Genomic DNA, 20,132 nt, shown 5'->3' on the forward strand with positions numbered 1-20,132 from the left:
TCAAGAAAAGTAAAAGAAATCAGCAAAAAGTGGAACTGCCCCAACTTTTGTGATATTGATTTTCTGGTGAGGGTTCTGCTGTGATAGCAGATATGGGTTATATCTTCAGAGAAAACTTTCAAAGAGCCCTACTTCCAAAGCTAAGTAAGTAACCAGCTACTTCCTTCTGTCTGAGTGCCCTTTTTGTACCTACCCCTGTCTGGCTGATCTTTAGGCTGGTCTTTAGGTTGTCCTGGTGTCCTAAGGAGATGAGGTCGATGTGGCAACATTTTTTGAGGGTTGATCCATCTCCACCCCTTCCAATAGCTTTTCAGCCCATTAGCCAATTTCAGATATATCTGAGAAGGAGCAATGTGGGACATAATAAGTTCTTAAAAACTTGGTGAAAATGGGAAGCCATGTAGACAGGAGTGATTGTAATAGTGCTGCATCCCACTACCACCATGCTTGAGGCAGAGGCCATTGCGTGGCTTCAGACTTTTCTAAATGTTAGAGGGAGATGAATGCACCAGCAACAAACGAGCAAATAAATAAATGGAGGTGGCAGCAGGTTCTTGCCCCTTAATAGGCGCTGAGAAATCCAGATGCAGAATATAGGGCCATTGGAAACTAAGCTTTCTTAGTCCTGCTGCCTTTTTGGTAACTGCAAAACCATCTCTGGTTGGTAGACCCCAGCAGTGGGGGTGAAAGAGAGACTACGTATGGCGAGCAGATGGCCTGCCTTTGCAAGCTTCTACATCCCCAGCGTGGGATTGTACAGGCATCAATGGGAGACTGCAGGAAGATGTGAATTGCTGATGGCTATTGCACCTCTTTCTGTGCATGAGATGCACAGGGCATCATCCCTTACCAATGCCAAACCAAGTACCTTAGTCTCACTGTGCATTAGCAATAAAAACAGGTGGGACCCAAATAATACAGAACCAAAATTGTCTTTTGCAGCTCTTCATGCAGACGTTAGCTGCATTTTCATGGTGTAGCACTTCAGCAGAGACCATAGGTCTACTTCTTTTTTCCTGCAAGGAGTTCCTTTTTGACCTCGGCAGTCACAGTTAAAAGCAGAGCTCCTTGCTCTGACTTCCACTTCTGTTTCAGCAGGACCAAAATCTGTGGGGCCTTTCTCGATATTTCCCTCCTCACCCAATATTGCCGAAAATGAGCCTGAAGTGTTGACAGACAGCAGCACACTCAGTGTGTAGGAATCCAACATAAACAGACTTGCCGGTTGTGTACTTGGACATGTTAAACGAGGTCTCTGCTTTGATCTTCCCTGCACTATCCTACAGCCCAGCAAGCAAAGGCTAAGTAAACAGACCTTTGATTTCAGGGCTGTTTGGAGCAGAGGTCTTGTAAAACTTTTATCAACGGCAGAGCTGAGCTACTGAAGTCCCTCTTGGACTGTAGGTGCTGCAAGAGTAGCAGCGTGGTTTTATGGATCCCAACGTCCCTCTTTCTCCCCCCTTCCCATAATGACAAACATCTGGGGATATGAGCCAGCTTCCTGTTGATTGTAGCGTACCAGTTTCTCTAGGAGAGACACCTGCTTATACTCTCCTCTATGGTGAATGGAGCATAAGCTATATTAGATCCTACAGCTATTGGATCCCACAGCCAGTGTAGCTTTTTGTTAATGCATGTCATAAAGATGCTTAAATAAATCACATGGGACGCATCCGTGGGAAACATTCACGTTACTAATCCTGCATGTTCAACACTCCTGGGTCAAACCCCAGAAAACCAGTACTCTGGATTAAATAGCATGGATGTTACAACAAATTGGATTTTATTTATTTGCTTCCTGTTTTTAGAGCATTTAGTGATTCCCCACGATCACAAAGGTCACAAATTTCCTTTCATGTTCAAATAAACAGGAGATTCTCCTTCAGGATTATGCCCTCAGAAAAGAGACATTAAGAAACAAGCACCTAATATCACAAGATTTAAAAAATGAAATGGTGAATGCTGGCAAATTCCCCTCAATGGATGAAACACAGGAGGTAGACTGGGATCTGCTTGCTTTTCATTTAATATTTTTCTGTATCTTTTGGTGGGTTACACAAAGGAGGTTTTGGCTTCCTTTCTACGCACTGTAGAAAAGTGATATGAGAGTGAGATCCTGCCAAGATATTTTATTTTTATAAGTGTTATCAATTTTCCATTGTTTTCAAAATTAAAAACCACTGCGCTTAGCAATGATGGAGCCCAGGCTGCTCCCAGTGGGCCAGAGCTGTGGTCCCTACTGCTGGGGCATTTCAACCCAAAGCTTGATTGAGCTCAGGACCAAAAGTTGAAGCATTTTCCTACCAATGCCTACCAGCACTACCAGTGATTATTGCTTCTCGTCAAGATAAATACCAAATGACAAATTCATTGGCCAACCACTCCATGCCAACACTGCTTCTGCTGTACCTTCTAGAGGTAAAGCTGAGATCGTTGGCTGAGTCTGAGCTCCTGCCAGTAAATTGTGAGTCTAAGTGCATCTAGGCTCTCTTGTCTTTTGCCCTTGCACTTTTATAGCGTGGCCTTTAATGACGACCTTTCTTACACTGCCTTTTCTGCCTTAGTCACCAACTAATCCTTTACTGTATGTAAAACAATGCCCTGGTTCTCCCTTCAGAAGTGAATTTTGTCTTTTGTCAAATAGTCAAATCCAGTATTAGATAAAAAACGTTTTTAACTGCCCTTTATTTGTTGGTATTTGACGGCAGTTCTTTGATCCCTGAAGGGGTGTGCAGCGCTGTTTGTGATATATAGCAAATTGATTTTACACATTTCCATCTTTTATCAATGAGTCTTCCGAAGGGGTTTCACTGTAATCAGATTGGAGATTACTATGGCACAGCCGTTGGGAAGGGATTGGAATTTACATGCAATAAAGATTAGGGGATTAGCGACTGATTAGGAAAGTGCTGATTTATCCAGCCACAGGTACAGCAAGGGGTCTTGCGTGTCTGCTTTTTTCTGACCTTGGGTTTTGACCTCTTGACTCCTCACTTAGAAATGCCAGCATGCAGCAGAGAAGTGATTTCTGATGTGGCTTCTCTCAAGAACAAGTTCAAGTCATTGCAACAGTAAAAACTCCTATTTCTGTGAACAGAGAAGCTCAGAAATCTTTATGCGAGTGGACGCTTTGCTCTGATACGCATCGACTAGGACAGGCTGAGCAGGCAGACTGGGGCAACGCTTTAATCTGCAGTCAGGAATTCCTGCTGACAGCTGACGTGATGTGCGTGTGTTGGTACACGCACGCACACGATGGAGGATAAAGCAGCTATGTAACCACGCGGCGAGACAATATTTCTCCATGCGCAGCTTTTCCTAGATAGCTGTTACGCTCTCCAGGTTTCTCCCCCCGCACACGCTTGCAGGAAGGTAGCTGTACATTACCAGACCGTGAGGTAATAGCAGTGCGCATTAATTGATATTCCAGTGTAGCTCTATCTACCTGATGGATACGACGTTACATACCAGTGCACAGCCCGCCAGTGGAATGACGTCATTTGAAATTACAGAGCAATCGATGTCAGCAAAACTCCGGTACGCTCTGTAGCTGCTGAAGTTTGGGCAGCTCGTATAAAGCAACCGCACTGACAGTCGCAGGCTGTGCTAATAACAGGGGGTTGGCAGTTTGCTTGTGTATCAGATAATAATTAGCACCATCTTGCTACTCATGCAGATTTGTAGAGATAAAAGGCAGACAATATGGGATCTTCAGCAAAGGAGAAATATTTCCAAATCCTTTGGATAGCTTGGGGAATTTAAATTGATTTATATTTTAAATATTTATTTTTAGTGTTTCAATTTAGGCAGAATATACCCAGTGTTAGGTGCTGGTATGGTAATACCATTTATCCTGAGACATGCCACACTGATGTGCAGTAGAGGTACAGGAAAAATACCTTCCTCCAGGTGAAGTGAAGCAGCTTTTGAGCAGCAAGAGGTGCAGCAGAGCTTCAGACGTACCAGATGAAATGCACTGATTTTTATCTGATCTTAGAAGCTGAACAGTCCCGGGACTGTCCGGAAAAGCACCTGGCAATCCTAGGCACAAACCACGGTAGTGCGATCGGATGTAGTAAGCCTAACAGAACAACAAGTCTTTACTATCTCCTACTAGAAAAACTATAAAGGCCACTCACGAGTGCACTAACCCTGTTGTCGTGAGCAAGTCAGCATGCAGAAAAGGAGGAGCAGAGGAAGTGGGTCTGTTTGAAGCTGCAGCAGTTGCAGGCAGGCTGCAGAAATCTGGAGCAGCCTCTGTCCAGGACACCAGCTGAGCCCTCAGACTGTGCCAGTGATAACTCGAGTTTTCATAGCCTGACTCTCGCTTGTGCATGGACTTGTGCAGGCATCGTCGCATGTTTTAACGTTGTGCTGTGGCACTGGACAAGGGTCAATCCATTTGAAGAAAATGTTACTACTTTCCTTTGAATATGGCCTGGAGCTGAGGCTGTTTCCTATATGAGGTCTGACAATATAATATTCTGCAGGTATGAAGGTTTCATGCATTAAGAAGTCCTGGCTCCTGCCAGTACTATCGGGTATCATGTGCTTTTACATCAGGTAGCGTGTGCTTCAGTGTCTGGGGAGCAGGAACCAGATGTGAATGCTGTAAGAATTCAGTGATGGTTTCCCCGTTTTCATATGCGGGAGACTTGGCCTCTCTTGAGTTTAAATGTAAGTTTTCACTAAATCAACCTTGTGAACATTTTCTTTTAAAATGCATTTAAGTATTTTCCCTTCCTGGAAGAGATGTACAGGTGTGTCTAAGTTAGCTTGTAGAATGGCACAACAGGAACAAATCTTTTAAAGTGAAATATCTGGTGCTGAGGAGGTGATGTTCACACTATAGGCATTTTAGGAGTTTATTCTGGATTAGCTCCAGTCTGGTCATGTAGACTGAGCGATCGTTAATGGAAATCCAAGAGCACAGCTTCTGCTTTTGTTTTACCAGGGCCACAGCTAGCAATTGCTGGCTGTGTCTGCATTAGCAGCTGGTGGGGATTGGTAAGACTGGATCTGTAAAGCAAAGTATTTGGTGCTGAGGACCTGACGCCCGCATTTCAGAGGGGTGTTTCACTTCAGAATAGCCCTAATCTGGTCCTATGAACTAAATGCCCATCTGAACTGGAGCACACCTTGCAGCTCAATTTCATATAAAAGCAACTGAGTTCATGTGCACCAAAACTGTTTCATGATGTGAAGCAAACTATAATTGGTGCGGATGATCAAAATATTCACTTCAAAGCACACCCCTGGTCCAAACTAAAACCCTCATGGAGGCACATGTAAGGTAGACCCTTATGATGACAGTTTAATTTAGAGAGAGCTACATAGAGCACTTCCATCATACCTGCCATGAACTGGAGGTTTTGGTAGGGCGACGGTGAATGGTTTCAGGCAAAATTTTAAAATGCTGCTGCCTTAGAAGGTGGAAAGTCAGCTCTGGTTTGCATTTTTCTTTTGGAGCAAGATGAGTTTTTTTTTTTTTAATTTTTCTTCTGGAGCAAACAAGGGTTTTTATATATATATATATATATTTGCCCTTGTGATATTTGCCCTTGTGATTTTTTAATGTATTTTAATTTATACCTGTCCCAAATCAAAACTCTCTTCATATTTTAGTGATACAGCAACCCATTTAAAAAAATTACCATTGCTTAATCAATATACTTTTAAAATCCTGACTTTTTTGTTTGTTTGTTTGTGTTTTATTTTAAGTTGCCAAAATTATGATGCAAAAGATTTCTCAAACTGAAAAAGGGAATATTGAAAGAGAAAACCGGACAAAGTCTTGGTTCTTGACAAAAATGTCATTTTCTGATAGAAAAACGTTTCTGCAAAACACTCCATACCAAGTCTGCTCTGCAGCCATTGAGCTCAAAGTGCTTTCTGGTTTAGAGAAGCCTCTGAAAATATCTTCCGTTCTTAAATACCACGGTGTTTATCTCTTTGTGGTCACCAACAAACAGTTGTTACCGCGTTTTTGTGGTGACCAAACTTAGAAGCCCCCAGCGACGAGGGCAGAGCAAAGAGAGGGCTGAGAGCAGCCTTGCCATGTAGGGCACTGCCACTGATTTCCCAACAGTAAAAGGCTTATGGATATTTTGGCAGTGTCTCCTGTTTGAGAGTGAGTGTTCAAGATTTTTTTTTTCTGAGCCCTTAATGCCCTAATCACACCTTTTCCATCTTGGGTATTGGGAAAAGCCAGTAGAAACCAGCATTGGATGGAAGAGTGTAAAGTCTTCTCCAATTTCATCCCTTAGAGAGAAATTTGTTAAAAAAGATTTTAAAGAATATTTTGAGAAAAACCAAATTCTTAGATACAAATGAAAAAGGCCTCTGTGTCAGTGTATGGCCGAAGACTTGCCGCTGCGGACTAGCAGGAAGGCAAACCAACTATTTAAAGATCTTTGCTCACATCGTTCCCGAATATGGCACGGAGTCAACCATCGTGGTTTCTGTTTCCCTGCAGACATAAACAATGACACTTACAATTTCCTGCTTGTGCAGCGCTCACACAAATGTCTGTCTATAAGGGAAACGGCTAATTACTTATTAAGCCTTGTACTGTGCTTAGACTGGGTTAAATATTGACTACGAAAGTTCAAGGGGAATCCGCGTCACCAAATGTGAACTTGGGCATCCTATTTTCTAGGAGCTGTTCAAATAATACGATTAGGCGACAGGATGCTGCACATAGGCAGGGGGGACAAAGAAGGGGACAAAAACCAGAGCAGATTGGCTCAGAAGTAAATGCCTGTCTTTGAAACCTTGGGTTTTGGAACATGATTGCAACTGGTGGCTCGAAGGGGAGTTTTGTTACAAAATAAGTGAATTAAACTGAGATTTGCAGAGTGTCTGGTTTGTTTTGCTGAAAGTCTTGGAGATGGTGGGCGATTTGGCTGGGAAATCCACTGGGCTCGTGAAGCAGGATTTGCATGGTTGGGAAGCAGTTGGAAGGGCAAAGTACAATAGCATTTATGTTAAAATTGGGGTAGATTAACCCCAGAAGCTAATACAGGGCTGCCTGGCTGGATTGTTTCCCAGAGATTATGGGAAGCAAACAGATGCCTTATGTCGGCAGGAATGGTCCCTGTGTGACTTGTGGTGGAGATGCCGCGGGTTTGGGTTAGATTTGTTGAGAGCAGGTTGGGGCTATGGGGCAGGATTTTCAGTTGGGTTCTGGATCCTTCTAACTCCCTCAAGCCAGAGGATTTCTAGCTTTCTTCCAGAATTAGGCAGTTTGTCCTTCCTGGAAACAGGGGGCTAAAAAAAAGCCTTTTGATTTCAGAACCTTGAAAATATGTTTTAATGCCATTTCTTTAGAAAAAGCAAATTAGGAATGCCATTATTCAGATGGGCTTGCCTTCTTGAATGGGATTGAAAAAGGTAGATTGTGCAGGTACCTGTGCCAACACACCTTTGTTGTACTTATCTCTTCTCTAAAAAAGGTTTTCTGGTTATTCATTGAACTGCATACCTGAACTGCGCCGTCAGTATAATTTTAGCCTTAGAGTAGAAATATTAGTCCTCTCTTTTGGCCCACGCTAAGCCCACTGGCAGCACTTAAGAAACAATAAATAATATCTTTTCTTCCACGCTAGAAGAGAAACCTTCTAGCATACGAAATGTGTTTCTTCAAAAGTAATTTGAAGTAATCCTAACTCTCCTCTGCGTTTGCTACCTCAAAACCTAAGGGATAAAGTTACTATTTTTTGCTGCTGAAAAAATATTCAGCAACACTTGAAAATGAATGTCACCCATGCACATTTAATTTAATAAGATGGTAATTTCATGTTAAATAAATACCAACTGATTATTGAAAACATGTGCTCAAAGGATTTAAAAACCATGTAAGAGATATGTATCTCATCTACTGTTGTTGAACTGCAATAAATCTATGCAATAATCAAGTGCCAATTGTTTAACATACAATAACTATTTTATTAAATCTCAGTGAAATGTGTATGCAGGGCACTTAATTAAATGGAACATGTTCCCAAATATTCTATTTTTCTTATTTTTGGAACATCTAGAGTAGAAAATTTACTGGCAGCCTTCACCCAAGGGGCTAGTTATTACTCATGTAAAAATATGGCAAGCACTCCTTGTGCTATCAATAAATATCCATGTCATCAGGAAAGCAGCTCCTGTCACAGAGGTAGGGAAGAAAGAGAAAATATGTCACTTTACTTGCTGTAAAATGAATCCACAAAGCTGTTTTCTCCATCACGTTGTTGGGCTCAGCTGTGCAGTCCGAGCCTAGAACTTGCTCCTGCAAACAGTCTGCTATTCCTAACGCTAAGCCTGATCAGTCATCGGGGCTGGTCAGCAAATACTTGTGGTGTTTTTGTGTTCCTCTCTAAGAGTCTTTGTTCTGCAGAGATGCTGTTGTTTTTTTCTTTAATCTTTTGATTGTTTTTGATAAGCATTGTTTTTGTCTGTGGGCGCCTATGTTTTCAAGCCAAGAAGGACCCATTAGCTCATCTAATCTGATCTCCTCATGTCACATACCAAAGCATTTGGCCCAGTTACCCCTATGCTGACCCCTACTTGGCTAATGCATACCTTTTGGAAATGCAGACTGTTTTGTTTTGAAAATATGAAAAGATGTTGGATTCACCAGTCCTTTGAACTGCTTATTCCAATAGTTAGTGGTATACATGGGCAAAACATTCATCCTTTCATCTCTGTCAAAAAGCATTTTTATCATTTCTGCTTTCCATGTAATGGCTTTCCACTGTGCAGAGAGCCAAGAGTTCCTCTCTCTGAGGAACTCATGTTAATGGAAACTCTTGCCATCATTGCTTTGTAAGCCGTTCCCTGTGGAAATTGTTCTTTGGTAGGTGTTTGTCCAGCCCCCAGCATAGCGAGGCCTCTGTCCATTGATCCATCATTACAGCTTGAATGCCAACACAGATAACGATAATAATGATGTGCAGAGAGTGTAAGTGTATAATCCGCATGTTAGTCTTGCAGAGAGGGTTAAACTACTGTAGTAAGGGTTAAACTCCTACTGTAAGCAGGAGTTGTCCAGCCCAGCTTTCTGGCAATGGATATCCCAAGTTAACCAACTCTGGAAGCAAGTTTAAAACATGGCTTCTAGATGGTCCTTTCCAGCCATCCATGTTCATTCTGAAACATGGGAGAGGTGAAAGAAATCAACTTTGGTGTGAACCATCCTTGTACTAAGGACTCTGGAGGATCAGGTTTTACAGTGATGAGTATGGCGAAGGCCAAATGTTGCCTCAAGTGTTGGTGTAAGCGATTGTGTTCACACAGAATGAGTGATTTGGTAAGGGGCCATTGTCCACCTCCTTCATCTTACTGTCATAATGAAAGATTTCTCTGCTTTGCTGTATTCTCTTCGTAGGGGACACACTGCCTGTGATACCCCAGTCCCTGATGTTAATTCCTTGCATGCATTGATGCGTTGTTTGGGTGCTTCATGGTAAATGACTTTGCTAATTTGCTAACACAGCACATCAAAAGAAATCTTATCTTCATGGAAAGTGAATGTGTTTGGTATTAAATAATAAAATATACATAACCCGTGGGGCTCTTAAAACTTATTTAACTTCTTTATAAACTTTACAATACAGTATGTGGATATTATAAATTACTTTCCATTCCAAGAAACTGTCCAGGCTGGTTGACCTTCCTTGGAATTTCCTCTTTGTAATTATGTTTAATGTGTTAATAAAGCTCACTTTGAACTGTATCATGGCAAATGGTCTCATAGGACGTGGGTCAGTGCTGGTGTGTTCACCATATGTGAAGCTTGACGTTAGTGTGCAGTTTAGTTGAAGGAATAACAAGGCTAAGTCCAAACAATTGTAGAAGCAGTATCTCCTCCCCAGGTTAGCAGTAAAAGGGGTTCATGGAAAGTTAGGAATGTGGAGTGGGAAATCATTTAGCTTTCACTGCTAGGTGTTACTAAATTATAGCTCTAGGTTCGAGTCACTATCAAAACACCATATATCTAGAGGGTTTTCACACAGAGCTATAAATCATGTTTACTACATGTATGAGTTGAACGAGTGCATGAACTTTGCAATGTAGTCCAGGAAAATATAATTACATGTGTGTGTGTTTTTGACTGTGAGAAATGTGGACAAGAAGCTCCAGGCTATTCCACTGTTGCATCTTAAATCCACTTCTAGAAATTGTTTTTGCTGCTTCCCGGAAATAGCTATTTGCTAAAGCACAGAGGCTTTCTTGGGTTTTACATAACTCCTTTTGCCAAGAAGTGGCAACCACCAGCCCTTCCAAGGCACTGGGGGGGGGAGAACAGGAATGCTTGTAAAGCAGTCCCAGCAGCAGAGCAGCAAGTGGGGCTTTTCTGCGGTATAGGATAGTGGAGAGCAGTATCGCAGGATATAAATTGAAAATTGCCCAGCTGTTCAGTAAGACAGGTGTAGGATCTGTCTTTTATATAATGGAACAGAATGGAGATTCCAGTTGCTTGTATTCGTAAATGAGGCAAATAAATCTGCACACTTGTCTGCGTGTATATGAGCAGAAATATTTAAAACAAATGAGGTGATCACGGCATTTCCTTGTTAATGTTTGACTGGGCTTATATGATCTTGAACAGAAAACTTGGCATCTGGCTGGGACTGTTGGTTTCTTTCTGGGTGTACTTATATGTATTTGCAGATGGGGAAACTACAAGCAAGGAAATAACTTGGTGGAAAATGTAGGGTCTGGATTGTTTAAATTATATTTTAAGCCTGATTGCACCCTGGCCCTTGGAACTCCAGGCATGATCCCTTCTAGTAACTAAAATGATTTGAATGTTATGGGGCAAAGTTATATTTAGTTTGTATTTGGAGAAAGAATAACAACCAGGCGCGGGGGGAGGCAGCTGCATTCTCGTCACTTCTTCCCAAGTCACATCCACGGATGTCAAACCCCACCCTTCCCCCTCAGCCGAAGTATTAAGAAATGATTCTCTCAAACTATTGGGTTGAGGACAAGGGGGACTGAAGAAAACCTGCTCTCGCTGGGTTTGTGTTGAGATTAATTTATGGTAATAGCTCCTTGTGTTCGCACAGGCTGTGAAGTCAGATGCACCCTCTCCAGCATGGTGTGGCTAAAAAGGCTGTTTCTCAGCAGTGCCCTGTGGCTGTAGAGGATTGCCTTTGTGCAATGGAAAATTGCAAGACTGGAAGCAAGAAATGGTGGTTGTTTTCTCTCCCCACCATTTCCCCCTCCTGACTATAAAAATATATAAAAATCTGTGTCACCGATTTTGGTGGAATACCTACCTGGGGCCTTGGTTTTGGCCCCTTCTCCCATATCTCATGGCAAAATGCTGCGGGAAGTTCTCTCTTGTCTCCAGGAGCATCAGAGGTTGCAGATTATCAGCACTTACAAAAGCTGATTTTACAAGAATCACTGCCTAATGAGTAAGAAATCAGGGGGAATATGACGTAAAGACACCTCCCCCAGGATTTACACGCAGGGCCAGAGAACACTGCTCTCTCCTGCTCTGTCTTGAAAGGATCCAGGCTGGAGCTTTGGCTCATGGGTGCAGGCACATGGCAACTCACGGGATCCCCCCATAGCCAGAAAGATGGTATATATTGGCATTAAAAAATGTGTGTTGGTAGATATATGAATTCACAATTTTAACAATATCTGGTTAAACAAGATGATTTCAGGTTTCAAAACAATCCCTTCTGGTGCTGCTATCCAGCTCTTGTGGTGTTGCCCTAATGCATAACCCACAAACAAGGCAAGAGCGGCAGTACAGCTATAGGTTATTGCTCTCAGAATACATTAGATCATTTCTGCTCACATACAACACAAAGCTGGAGTCTAGGACAGGTGAGGTTGTGGCACTGGCTGCTTGAGGAGTAATTGCGTCTGCTTTTTAATGCTGCATTAGGGCACAGGACAGAAGCCGGCAGCAGCAGCAAGGGATGGGAAGGCAGCAGCAGCCAGGGTTCAGCGTGTTTTTACCTCGCTGGCAGCTGTAGGTGAAGCAGCAGGTGCTTTCCTGGGATTTTGCCTCTCTAAGCAGCTGTAGAAATGTATCCAGCCCGCAGGGCCGTGGGCTGTGCCCTGGGCTCTGCTCCCGTGCCGCTGCGCTCAGCTGTGAGCGCACGCGTGCCCCAGCCCCGCGGGAGGCAGCCGCCAAGGGACACCCCCAAATCAACGCCTTGGGAGACCTGGCAACTATAGGGCACTCGGCTCTCATGGCCACCCCCCTGGCATGTTATGGGCCAGTTCTGCAAGATGGGGAGCTCCCTTCAGTACCAGTGGTGCACATAAGAAATTGAGGTGCTCGACATCTTTTTACTACATCTTTTTGCTCTGTTCATATAGTAGAATGTAGAGCTGTCATGGAGAAGGCCCGGAAATTAAACTCCAGGGGAACCTGAGGGGTTCCGGGCAGCTTAATGTATGGATTCAGAGGGGGAATACATTTCTATCTGGATAGTGTGGGATTTCTGCAGTATGCCACGCAAGGCAGCTCTGTGTCAGCAGCACCCGCTGCACAGGGGATGTTGCAGAAGGGCCTTTTTGCAAAACACGCTTCCCCCTCTCCACTGCCTCCCCTCCAAATACTGACAGCGCAGAGTGGCAAGATGTGCCAAAGTGTATCTTGACTTGAAAAGCATTCATCTGTCACTGTTGCAGTCCCAAGGCAGGGCTGTAGAGATATGTAGTGAAATAAGACCCAGGGGATGCCTGTACATTAGAAAGAGAGAGAGATTCGTGATGATATCAACATTTTATTCTTGCTGTAGCCATCTACAGGAGGTCCAGCTATCGTTGGCTTGCCAGGGCCTCTGAAGCCTCTGGCATATGTGAAGGCACTGATTCCAGAGAGAGAGTACTGCTTGCGCAGAAAGCTCTTAACGCAAAGATAACAAGTAATAAAATGGGAATATTTACAACGCCAAATGAACAGAAGCAAGGTTTTAACGTTTATGTCCTGAGGCTGTACTTCATTGAGAAGTGCATGCAGCTGTATCCGGCAAAATTCAGAGCAGGAAAAAGAGTGGGGGGAAATTTTTCTTCCTTATCCTGAGAAAGTCACGGGAGGGGCTAATGAAGAGCTGCAGAGGACCATGCTAGTGTTTTTCTTCTCAGGCAGAAAGGCTTCAAGAAACGCACCCTTTTCTAAATGTCATAAAGGTCTGCGAATAGATCCTGTGACAGAGAGCGATCCAACAATTCCTCAGAACGAAAGGTCAATCAAAGGAAAATGGCATTTAGGAGGACCAAGCTTGCCGCTGACCCAAACATGTGACAGATCCAGAGGCAACTCTGGTGCCATCAGGAGAGCCGCTTGTGCAGCCTGCCCCAACAAGGCACATGACGTGATTGGGAAACTATCTGATTCCTCCAGGTCTCAAAATTCATCAGGAGTCAACCAGAATGTCGGAAGGAAAGGGATTTTGAAGGAGCTACAGCAGGTTTCCAAGTTGGGAGGAGGGTGCTCTCTCTCCACTGTCCCTGCTTGCCCTGCACCAAACATTTTTCCCCAGCACTAATTATAGATCTGTTTTTGCCATTTGAATATGCACGGAGTAGTATCCTGGCTTACAAGTAGATTACAATGAAGCTACTCTTAAAGTTTGACTTGGTTTGGTAGGGCTCTAGGTCAGAAAGGACCTCTCCAAGGGCCAACGCAGAATTTCAACAAGGCTGTGGACTTGTCTGGACATTTCTGCTCCTTTACACTGAGTGAGATACTGCACCACGTAGGGAAATGTAGCAGAATTTGGGCCCGGATCCTCACCTGGTGTTGGTGAATTCTGCTTTATCAAAGCCAACACACGCAACCCCTCCTGATGGGTGGATTTCCTCTTCAAAAGATTCAGCAACACGACTTGTGTCAGATCAGCATTCAAAGGATTTTGGGATTATCTCTCCATCCACAGAGCTGGTTGGAGATCTCCCAAGGTGAAGAACATTAACAGTGTGGTTTGCAGTGCTTAGAAAGAGCTGGACAGGCAGGATTTCTCACGGCGTTTTGCCAGTTCCCTTGGAGTTTGGGAGGGCATCATCACCTCTGAGACGCTGTCCCACAGGTGTCTGCAGAAGCTGTGCAGCAATGGGCGTTCTCTTTGCCAGGGACTGACTTTTTCAGAATAAGTGCTCTCAAGATCCCCAGTTTGCGTCTTCAGCAGTTTGTCAGAATCTGAGCGTGTCTAAGACCCATTGGTTTAACCAGGCTCTTAGTTAAACTAATTAATGAGTTTCAAGCTAGTTCATGACTCTTTTCTCAGCTTGAGCAGCACTTCTGCTCACCAGCAAATCTGCGAAATTAATGGGTGCGATTCAATGTGAGTAACTGCGACAGCAGCTCTGTAGTCATTCATGAGCTGGACTGTATGTACTGCCTTAGTCATGCTGGGGAAAATTCAGGCAGACATTGGAATAATAGGAATTAGTCATGAGGAAGTGCAAATATGAACTCTGTAGCTTATCCCTTGTGGATCCCATCCTGCAAAACACTAGGAACAGGAATAAAATATGAGGGAACAGTTCCAAATCCCACAAGCAATCCTTAGCAAAACATTTTGTCCTTTTGCAAGAGCAGGGCACTTATTGTCACGCCCATTAATAGACTGTTCTGGGAAGAGCATTGGTATTGCAGTTTGTGTGGGGAACTTGTGCAATTAATGAAAAGGCAGAAAAGGCAGATGCAGAAAAAAGACTTTCTGCTTCAACTTTTCAGAGCCTTGGGAAGAAATTCCAGTTTGAATTCAGCTACAGGACCATTCCCACTGTTGGAGTCTTTATCACTTCTTTTTTTCTGAGCGTTGGCCTGTCCAAGTACATCCTGTTATGTGGCAAACAGTGTGTTCGCTCTGTGGCATTCCAGGGACAATCTGTTTTGCATGAAATTATCACCTTTTACAAAGAACAAATATTTGTCAGTCGGGTCAAACCAGAAGGGTTGCCAAGGCAATTTATAAAATATCTTCTTTTGGACTATAGGCAATGTTAACGTCAAGCTATGCTGTATCTTTCGGTGAAGTGCTACCCAATGAATGCTTTATGTCTGACAACTGCAGTCTTATGCATCTCAGATAAAGCCCATCTGGTGACTATTAAAGGGAATTACTGTACATACAACATGAAAGGATTATAACTTTTTTGAGGGAGGGAGTGTTTTGTTTTAAGTACCAGTGCTGTTACTAATTTTGCCTTCAGGATAGGTGTTAAGTTTAAAACAACTACAGTTGCTTTACCAAATACAGCTGAATAGTTTGTGTATTGGACTCCTCCTTGCTATAGGAAAATGAGAGTGCTTTGGAAAAGCAAAAGCGACTCAGAACCAGGCTTCCCTGGTGCGTTAGCACGAGCTGCTGCTGATGGCAAGATTACAGATTCAGGTCTTGCACAAACCAGTATCTCTGTTGTTGTATCCCTCTGTATTTGCCAGCATTTTTAGTCTTGGTTGTAAGTGATTTTTGGTAAGCACTTTTCACTATATCTCTGTATAGCAGTCAATGTAATGCCCTGATTAATGACTGGTCTTTAAATTGGTGCTATATCGCCGGCAAAAGCAATAACAACTCTTCCTCTCTCTGTTCTTTCTTAGGCCCCCCAAGGATTGCCGATAAAGTGATTCACCGTCAGTCCGTGAGGGTAGGGAGGACCATCAAGCTCCTGTGCCCAGTGGAGGGCGACCCCCCTCCTCTCACCATGTGGATGAAGGATGGACGCACTATCCACAGCGGCTGGACAAGGTTCCGAATCCTTCAGCAAGGGCTGAAAATCAAGGAGGTGGAAAGCGAAGACGCAGGAACCTACATTTGCAAAGCCACCAATGGCTTCGGCAGCACCAATGTGAACTACACCCTCATCGTGATTGGTGAGTAGAGCTGGACAAAAGCCAGGCCTCACCCGCTTTGGGGGGAGAGAGCGAGCTGATTTCTATGTAGCTGTCAATGATTGCAGATTTGCTTTGCTAATCATTTACTGACCTCCACTCTTAACTGGCCTTTTCCAGTGTTTGAGGATTGCCAGAGCTGGCTATGTTGCTGCACATCTTCTGCTGCAGCCGGCTGCATGCAGATAAGATTACGCAGTGCCAAAGGTTACAAATAAACAGAAATGATGCAATAGTCACTAGGGTCCAGATCACAATGAATTCCACACAGGAAAGGCTATGCGATAAGGAGAGGTCAAGCTGATCTTTATGTTTGCTGTTGGAACAGGATAGTTCTCAAAACAAATGTTAAGGTACCCATATAAAAATGCACAGCTGGAAGATCCATGTACTGAGCTTTTGCAAAGCATGGTGTCCTCAGGAATAATATTATTTAGATTGAAACAAAGCTCAGAGCTGGCATATGACCCAGGGATGCTCGATTACTGAGATGTCTCTTTGGTGGAGGCAGGATTAAAAAACCTTTAGATGCCATCTTGGTGACTATGAGTTCTCTGGCTGTGTTTTTGACTGTCTTCAAAGGGCTTGCTTGCCCTGGGGATGGGATTTTGGGGTCACCTGCTGGGCTGAGAATTCCTGAAGGCCCCCAAAGACAATTCTCTGGGTAATCATAGATTCCTCTGCTATGGCTGCCACAGAAATATGCTCATTGCTCCTTGTCTGTGAGGAGGAAAAGAGCTGGATGAAATTTGGCATGCCGGAGGATGCTGAGGGAGCAAAGGGGACAGTTACAAAGCAGGGGATGACATCAGGTATCTTGCTCACCCTACTGCCTGATCAGCACCCCCAGTATCTGGTCTACAAAGTTCTCTTTCTCTCAGACAGTGGAAGTGAGGACAGAGTTTAGGGCAGTTTCCAGCTGCCTACTGGTTGGCACTTGGCCTGTTTTTGTTCTATTTCTTCTTCTTCACCTTCACAGTAGGAGGGCTGCTGTGGACTCAGAGCATGTAACAAACACTTGGTGCTGCTTGATGGAGGATTATCACCCGATAACAGGGTGATTCTTGGAGAACGCACTTTGCTGCAGGGCCAGTATGGGAGAGAGACCAGAATGTAAATGTCTTACCAGGAAAGAGATGCTTAGGTGAAGGAAACCCTCTTGCTGTATGACTCCTGTAGCATCAGTGGGATAAAGCCGCAAAAGCCATCTTATAGTTTATGTAGTTTGTGGATTTGGTTTTCCTCGTTCACCTCTTTCCTATCCACATCCATCCATCTTTCTATGTTACACTGAGCAAAAAGGGTGAAGTGGAAATAGTCTATAAAGAGTCATGTCTATACAGGCTCCTTTCGGACCTGCTTTCCAGACTGTTTGGTGTGGAAAAAGGAACACTATAGGAGCCTGCTTCAGTCCTGCTTGTGCTTTTGCAGAATGTGGAGGTTGCCAAAGTCTTTGATCTTCTGTGTCATCCAGTATCTTCTACACAGCTCAGGGCCCAAGCCAGCTCCCATTATTCCAAGGCAAAGAGGCATCGAGGCATCTGTGAGTCAAAGAAGGCTCTGACTGTTCTTGGTAGCACAACAGAAACAAATGAAAGGGAAAAGCCAGGAGGCACAGGGTAAAAGTTGGACTAGAATTCAGGAAAGATTGAGGCAAAAACTCCAATTCAGTTGCTCAGGGAAATTGGATTATCAAATTTAATTGTGTTAAGAACAATAGTGTTCATTATATTTGGCACTGAAAAGCCCTGGGCACAAACACTAGTTATTTGGAGCCTCAACGGGCAGCTATGGAAGGAAATGGCAAGCTCCCACTGGCCTCTGTGGGTGTGAGATTGAGCCCTATGCAAACAAATATTGATCACCAACTGCCAAGAAAAGGGTAACTTTAAACTAAATGTGTGGCAGACGTATGGGCTGAGTTATCGTTCACCTCCATGCATCCTTGTTCTAATGCTGGCTAAACCCAGTACTTCTTAGACTCTTTGCACCTTCGTTCCTCGTCTCACAGTGTACCCTTGTGCACTGTTGTTGCTCAGACCATTTTTGACGAATTACTTCTGTCCTTCGTCTCCAGTGGTACAGATGTGTTCACGTAATGTTTCGAACCAATTGCTTTTCACTAGAACAATTTCCCCTGAAAACAAATGTTCCCCTAGTGTCTTTCTTGCCAAGCTCTGCAAGTGAACACAAGGTATCACTGACTTATTCTTTCAAAGGATCCAAACATTTAATGCATCGGCCAGATGCTCGTGTTCGTCTTGGTGAAAATGCTTTTGGCTGAGAGCAAATCAATCCTTTGTTGATTTTTGAGAAGGAGGCAGTGTTTTAAGACCAACTGCATGTCAGTTTTGAGGATGAAGATCAAATTGATGGAGCTGTTTTGTTTGTGCTCCGGAAAGCACAAACTTCATTAGGCAGAGTGGCCTTTTGAACCATATGGCCTCTCTATTCTCCCACTCCTTCAAAGGAGAAAAAGCCCTCTTATTCCAGCTTTACTGCTGACACCAAACATGTAAAACCATGCAGGTGTCAGACGTGGGCAAGGTGGTTAAGGTATTAAGTCTAGAATAGCATCAAATGATTCATTAAACATTGGGACTTGAAAAAATAAAATCCATTTTGACATGAAACATTCTGGGAATTTAAGCAGTAATATCTGGAATCTATACAGTAGCTTATTGAAAGATTTTGGAGTTATGCTATATGCTTTTAACTGAGCTCTGGCACACCACTGGCAAGTGAGGAACTGTCGCACCTGTGTCATATACGTGTACACAGCAGCAGGATAAGGTGATGGTTTATGCAAGGTCCTACAGAGAGCTGAGACTAAAATTCAGCTGTCTTGAATCTCTCTGCCTGCACTCAGTGCTATGTAACTCTTATTAATCTTAACTCTTACTAGTCTCTATATTCAGGTTATTTTCTCCTGGCTTGTATCAAAAATAGCGTGGCCAGCAGGACTAGGGAAGTGATCGTGCCCCTGTACTCGGCACTGGTGAGGCCGCACCTCGAATACTGTGTTCAGTTTTGGGCCCCCCACTACAAGAGGGATATTGAGGTGCTGGAGCGTTCCAGAGAAGGGCAACGAAGCTGGTGAAGGGTCTGGAGCACAAGTCTGATGAGGAGCGGCTGAGGGAGCTGGGACTGTTTAGCCTGGAGAAAAGGAGGCTGAGGGGAGACCTCATCGCTCTCTACAACTACCTGAGAGGAGGTTGTAGAGAGGTGGGGGTCGGTCTCTTCTCCCAGGTAACAAGTGATAGGACAAGAGGAAATGGCCTCAAGTTGCTCCAGGGGAGGTTTAGACTGGGTATTAGGAGATTTTTCTTCACTGAGAGGGTTATCAAGCATTGGAACAGGCTGCCCAGGGAAGTGGTTGAGTCGCCATCCCTGGAGGTATTTAAAGGATGTTTGGATGAGGTGCTTAGAGACATGGTGTAGTGGTGGTTTTGGCAGTGTTAGGTTTATGGTTGGACTCGATGATCTTAAAGGTCTTTTCCAACCTATATGATTCTGTGATTCTGTGATTCTGTGATTCCATTAGAGTATAGAGAACCAACAAAAATCTGTGACATTGTACAAAGGAATAAAAAAGAGCAGTGGATCCGCCAACACCAGTGGGTGCCGGCAGACATGCCAGAGGTGAGCTCCCTTGTCTACGTTGCAGGTTGGTCTCTGTGAGATGTTAATAATTTTCATATAAGCCTGTTCGAATGTCTCTTTGTGGCTTTCATGACAGATCTTGCTTGCAACCAGCCAGCTCAGTGCATGAGCAGAGCAAATTTAGGTCTGCCTCTACCTGTATAGTAGACATACCTACATGTTGCCTGGCTGGAGGACTTCTCAGTCTGTAAGTGAGGACGAGAGGGATTACTGTGATTTTACAGATGGTAACTAAGGCAAAGAGAGACCAGGTGAGTAGTCCAAGACCACATAAAATATGAGCTGTGGCTCAGAGTTGAGTCTAAACCTCTTAAATCTCACCCTAAAAGACTATTTCTCCTTCATAACACTTGGTGAAGTCTTTTCTTCCTAATTTAGCATCTTCCTGCTGCTGTGTTGGAAGGGAGTCTTCTCTTATTCTAGGTTTTTGATCTTGCTTCTCAGACAAAGGTTTTGCCAACCCAGATGGTAGCAATTGGTTTCTGCCCGGCTTATTTCCCCATCTTCTCAGACTGAAGGGCCCGGATCCCAAAGATCCAAGGAATCCTGCTCTAATACACTCCTGTGTGAAATGTAAGCCAGTAAAAGCAGATAACCAATATAAGTC

At 43.8% G+C, this 20,132-nt stretch overlaps 1 protein-coding gene across 5 annotated transcripts in view; it reads left to right on the forward strand.

Annotated features, from left to right (window-relative positions):
• The window catches only part of FGFRL1 (fibroblast growth factor receptor like 1), a 183,177-nt gene that overhangs the window by 73,975 nt on the left and 89,070 nt on the right, over positions 1-20,132 (forward strand). For all 5 annotated transcript variants that reach the window (XM_075499559.1, XM_075499562.1, XM_075499558.1 and 2 more), the window contains one exon: positions 15,572-15,844. In XM_075499559.1, coding sequence (XP_075355674.1) covers positions 15,572-15,844 — 273 coding nt within the window. The remainder of the gene's footprint in view (positions 1-15,571; positions 15,845-20,132) is intronic.

Source organism: Mycteria americana, chromosome 4 (assembly GCF_035582795.1).
Source record: "Mycteria americana isolate JAX WOST 10 ecotype Jacksonville Zoo and Gardens chromosome 4, USCA_MyAme_1.0, whole genome shotgun sequence".
Taxonomy (NCBI): Eukaryota; Metazoa; Chordata; class Aves; order Ciconiiformes; family Ciconiidae; genus Mycteria; species Mycteria americana.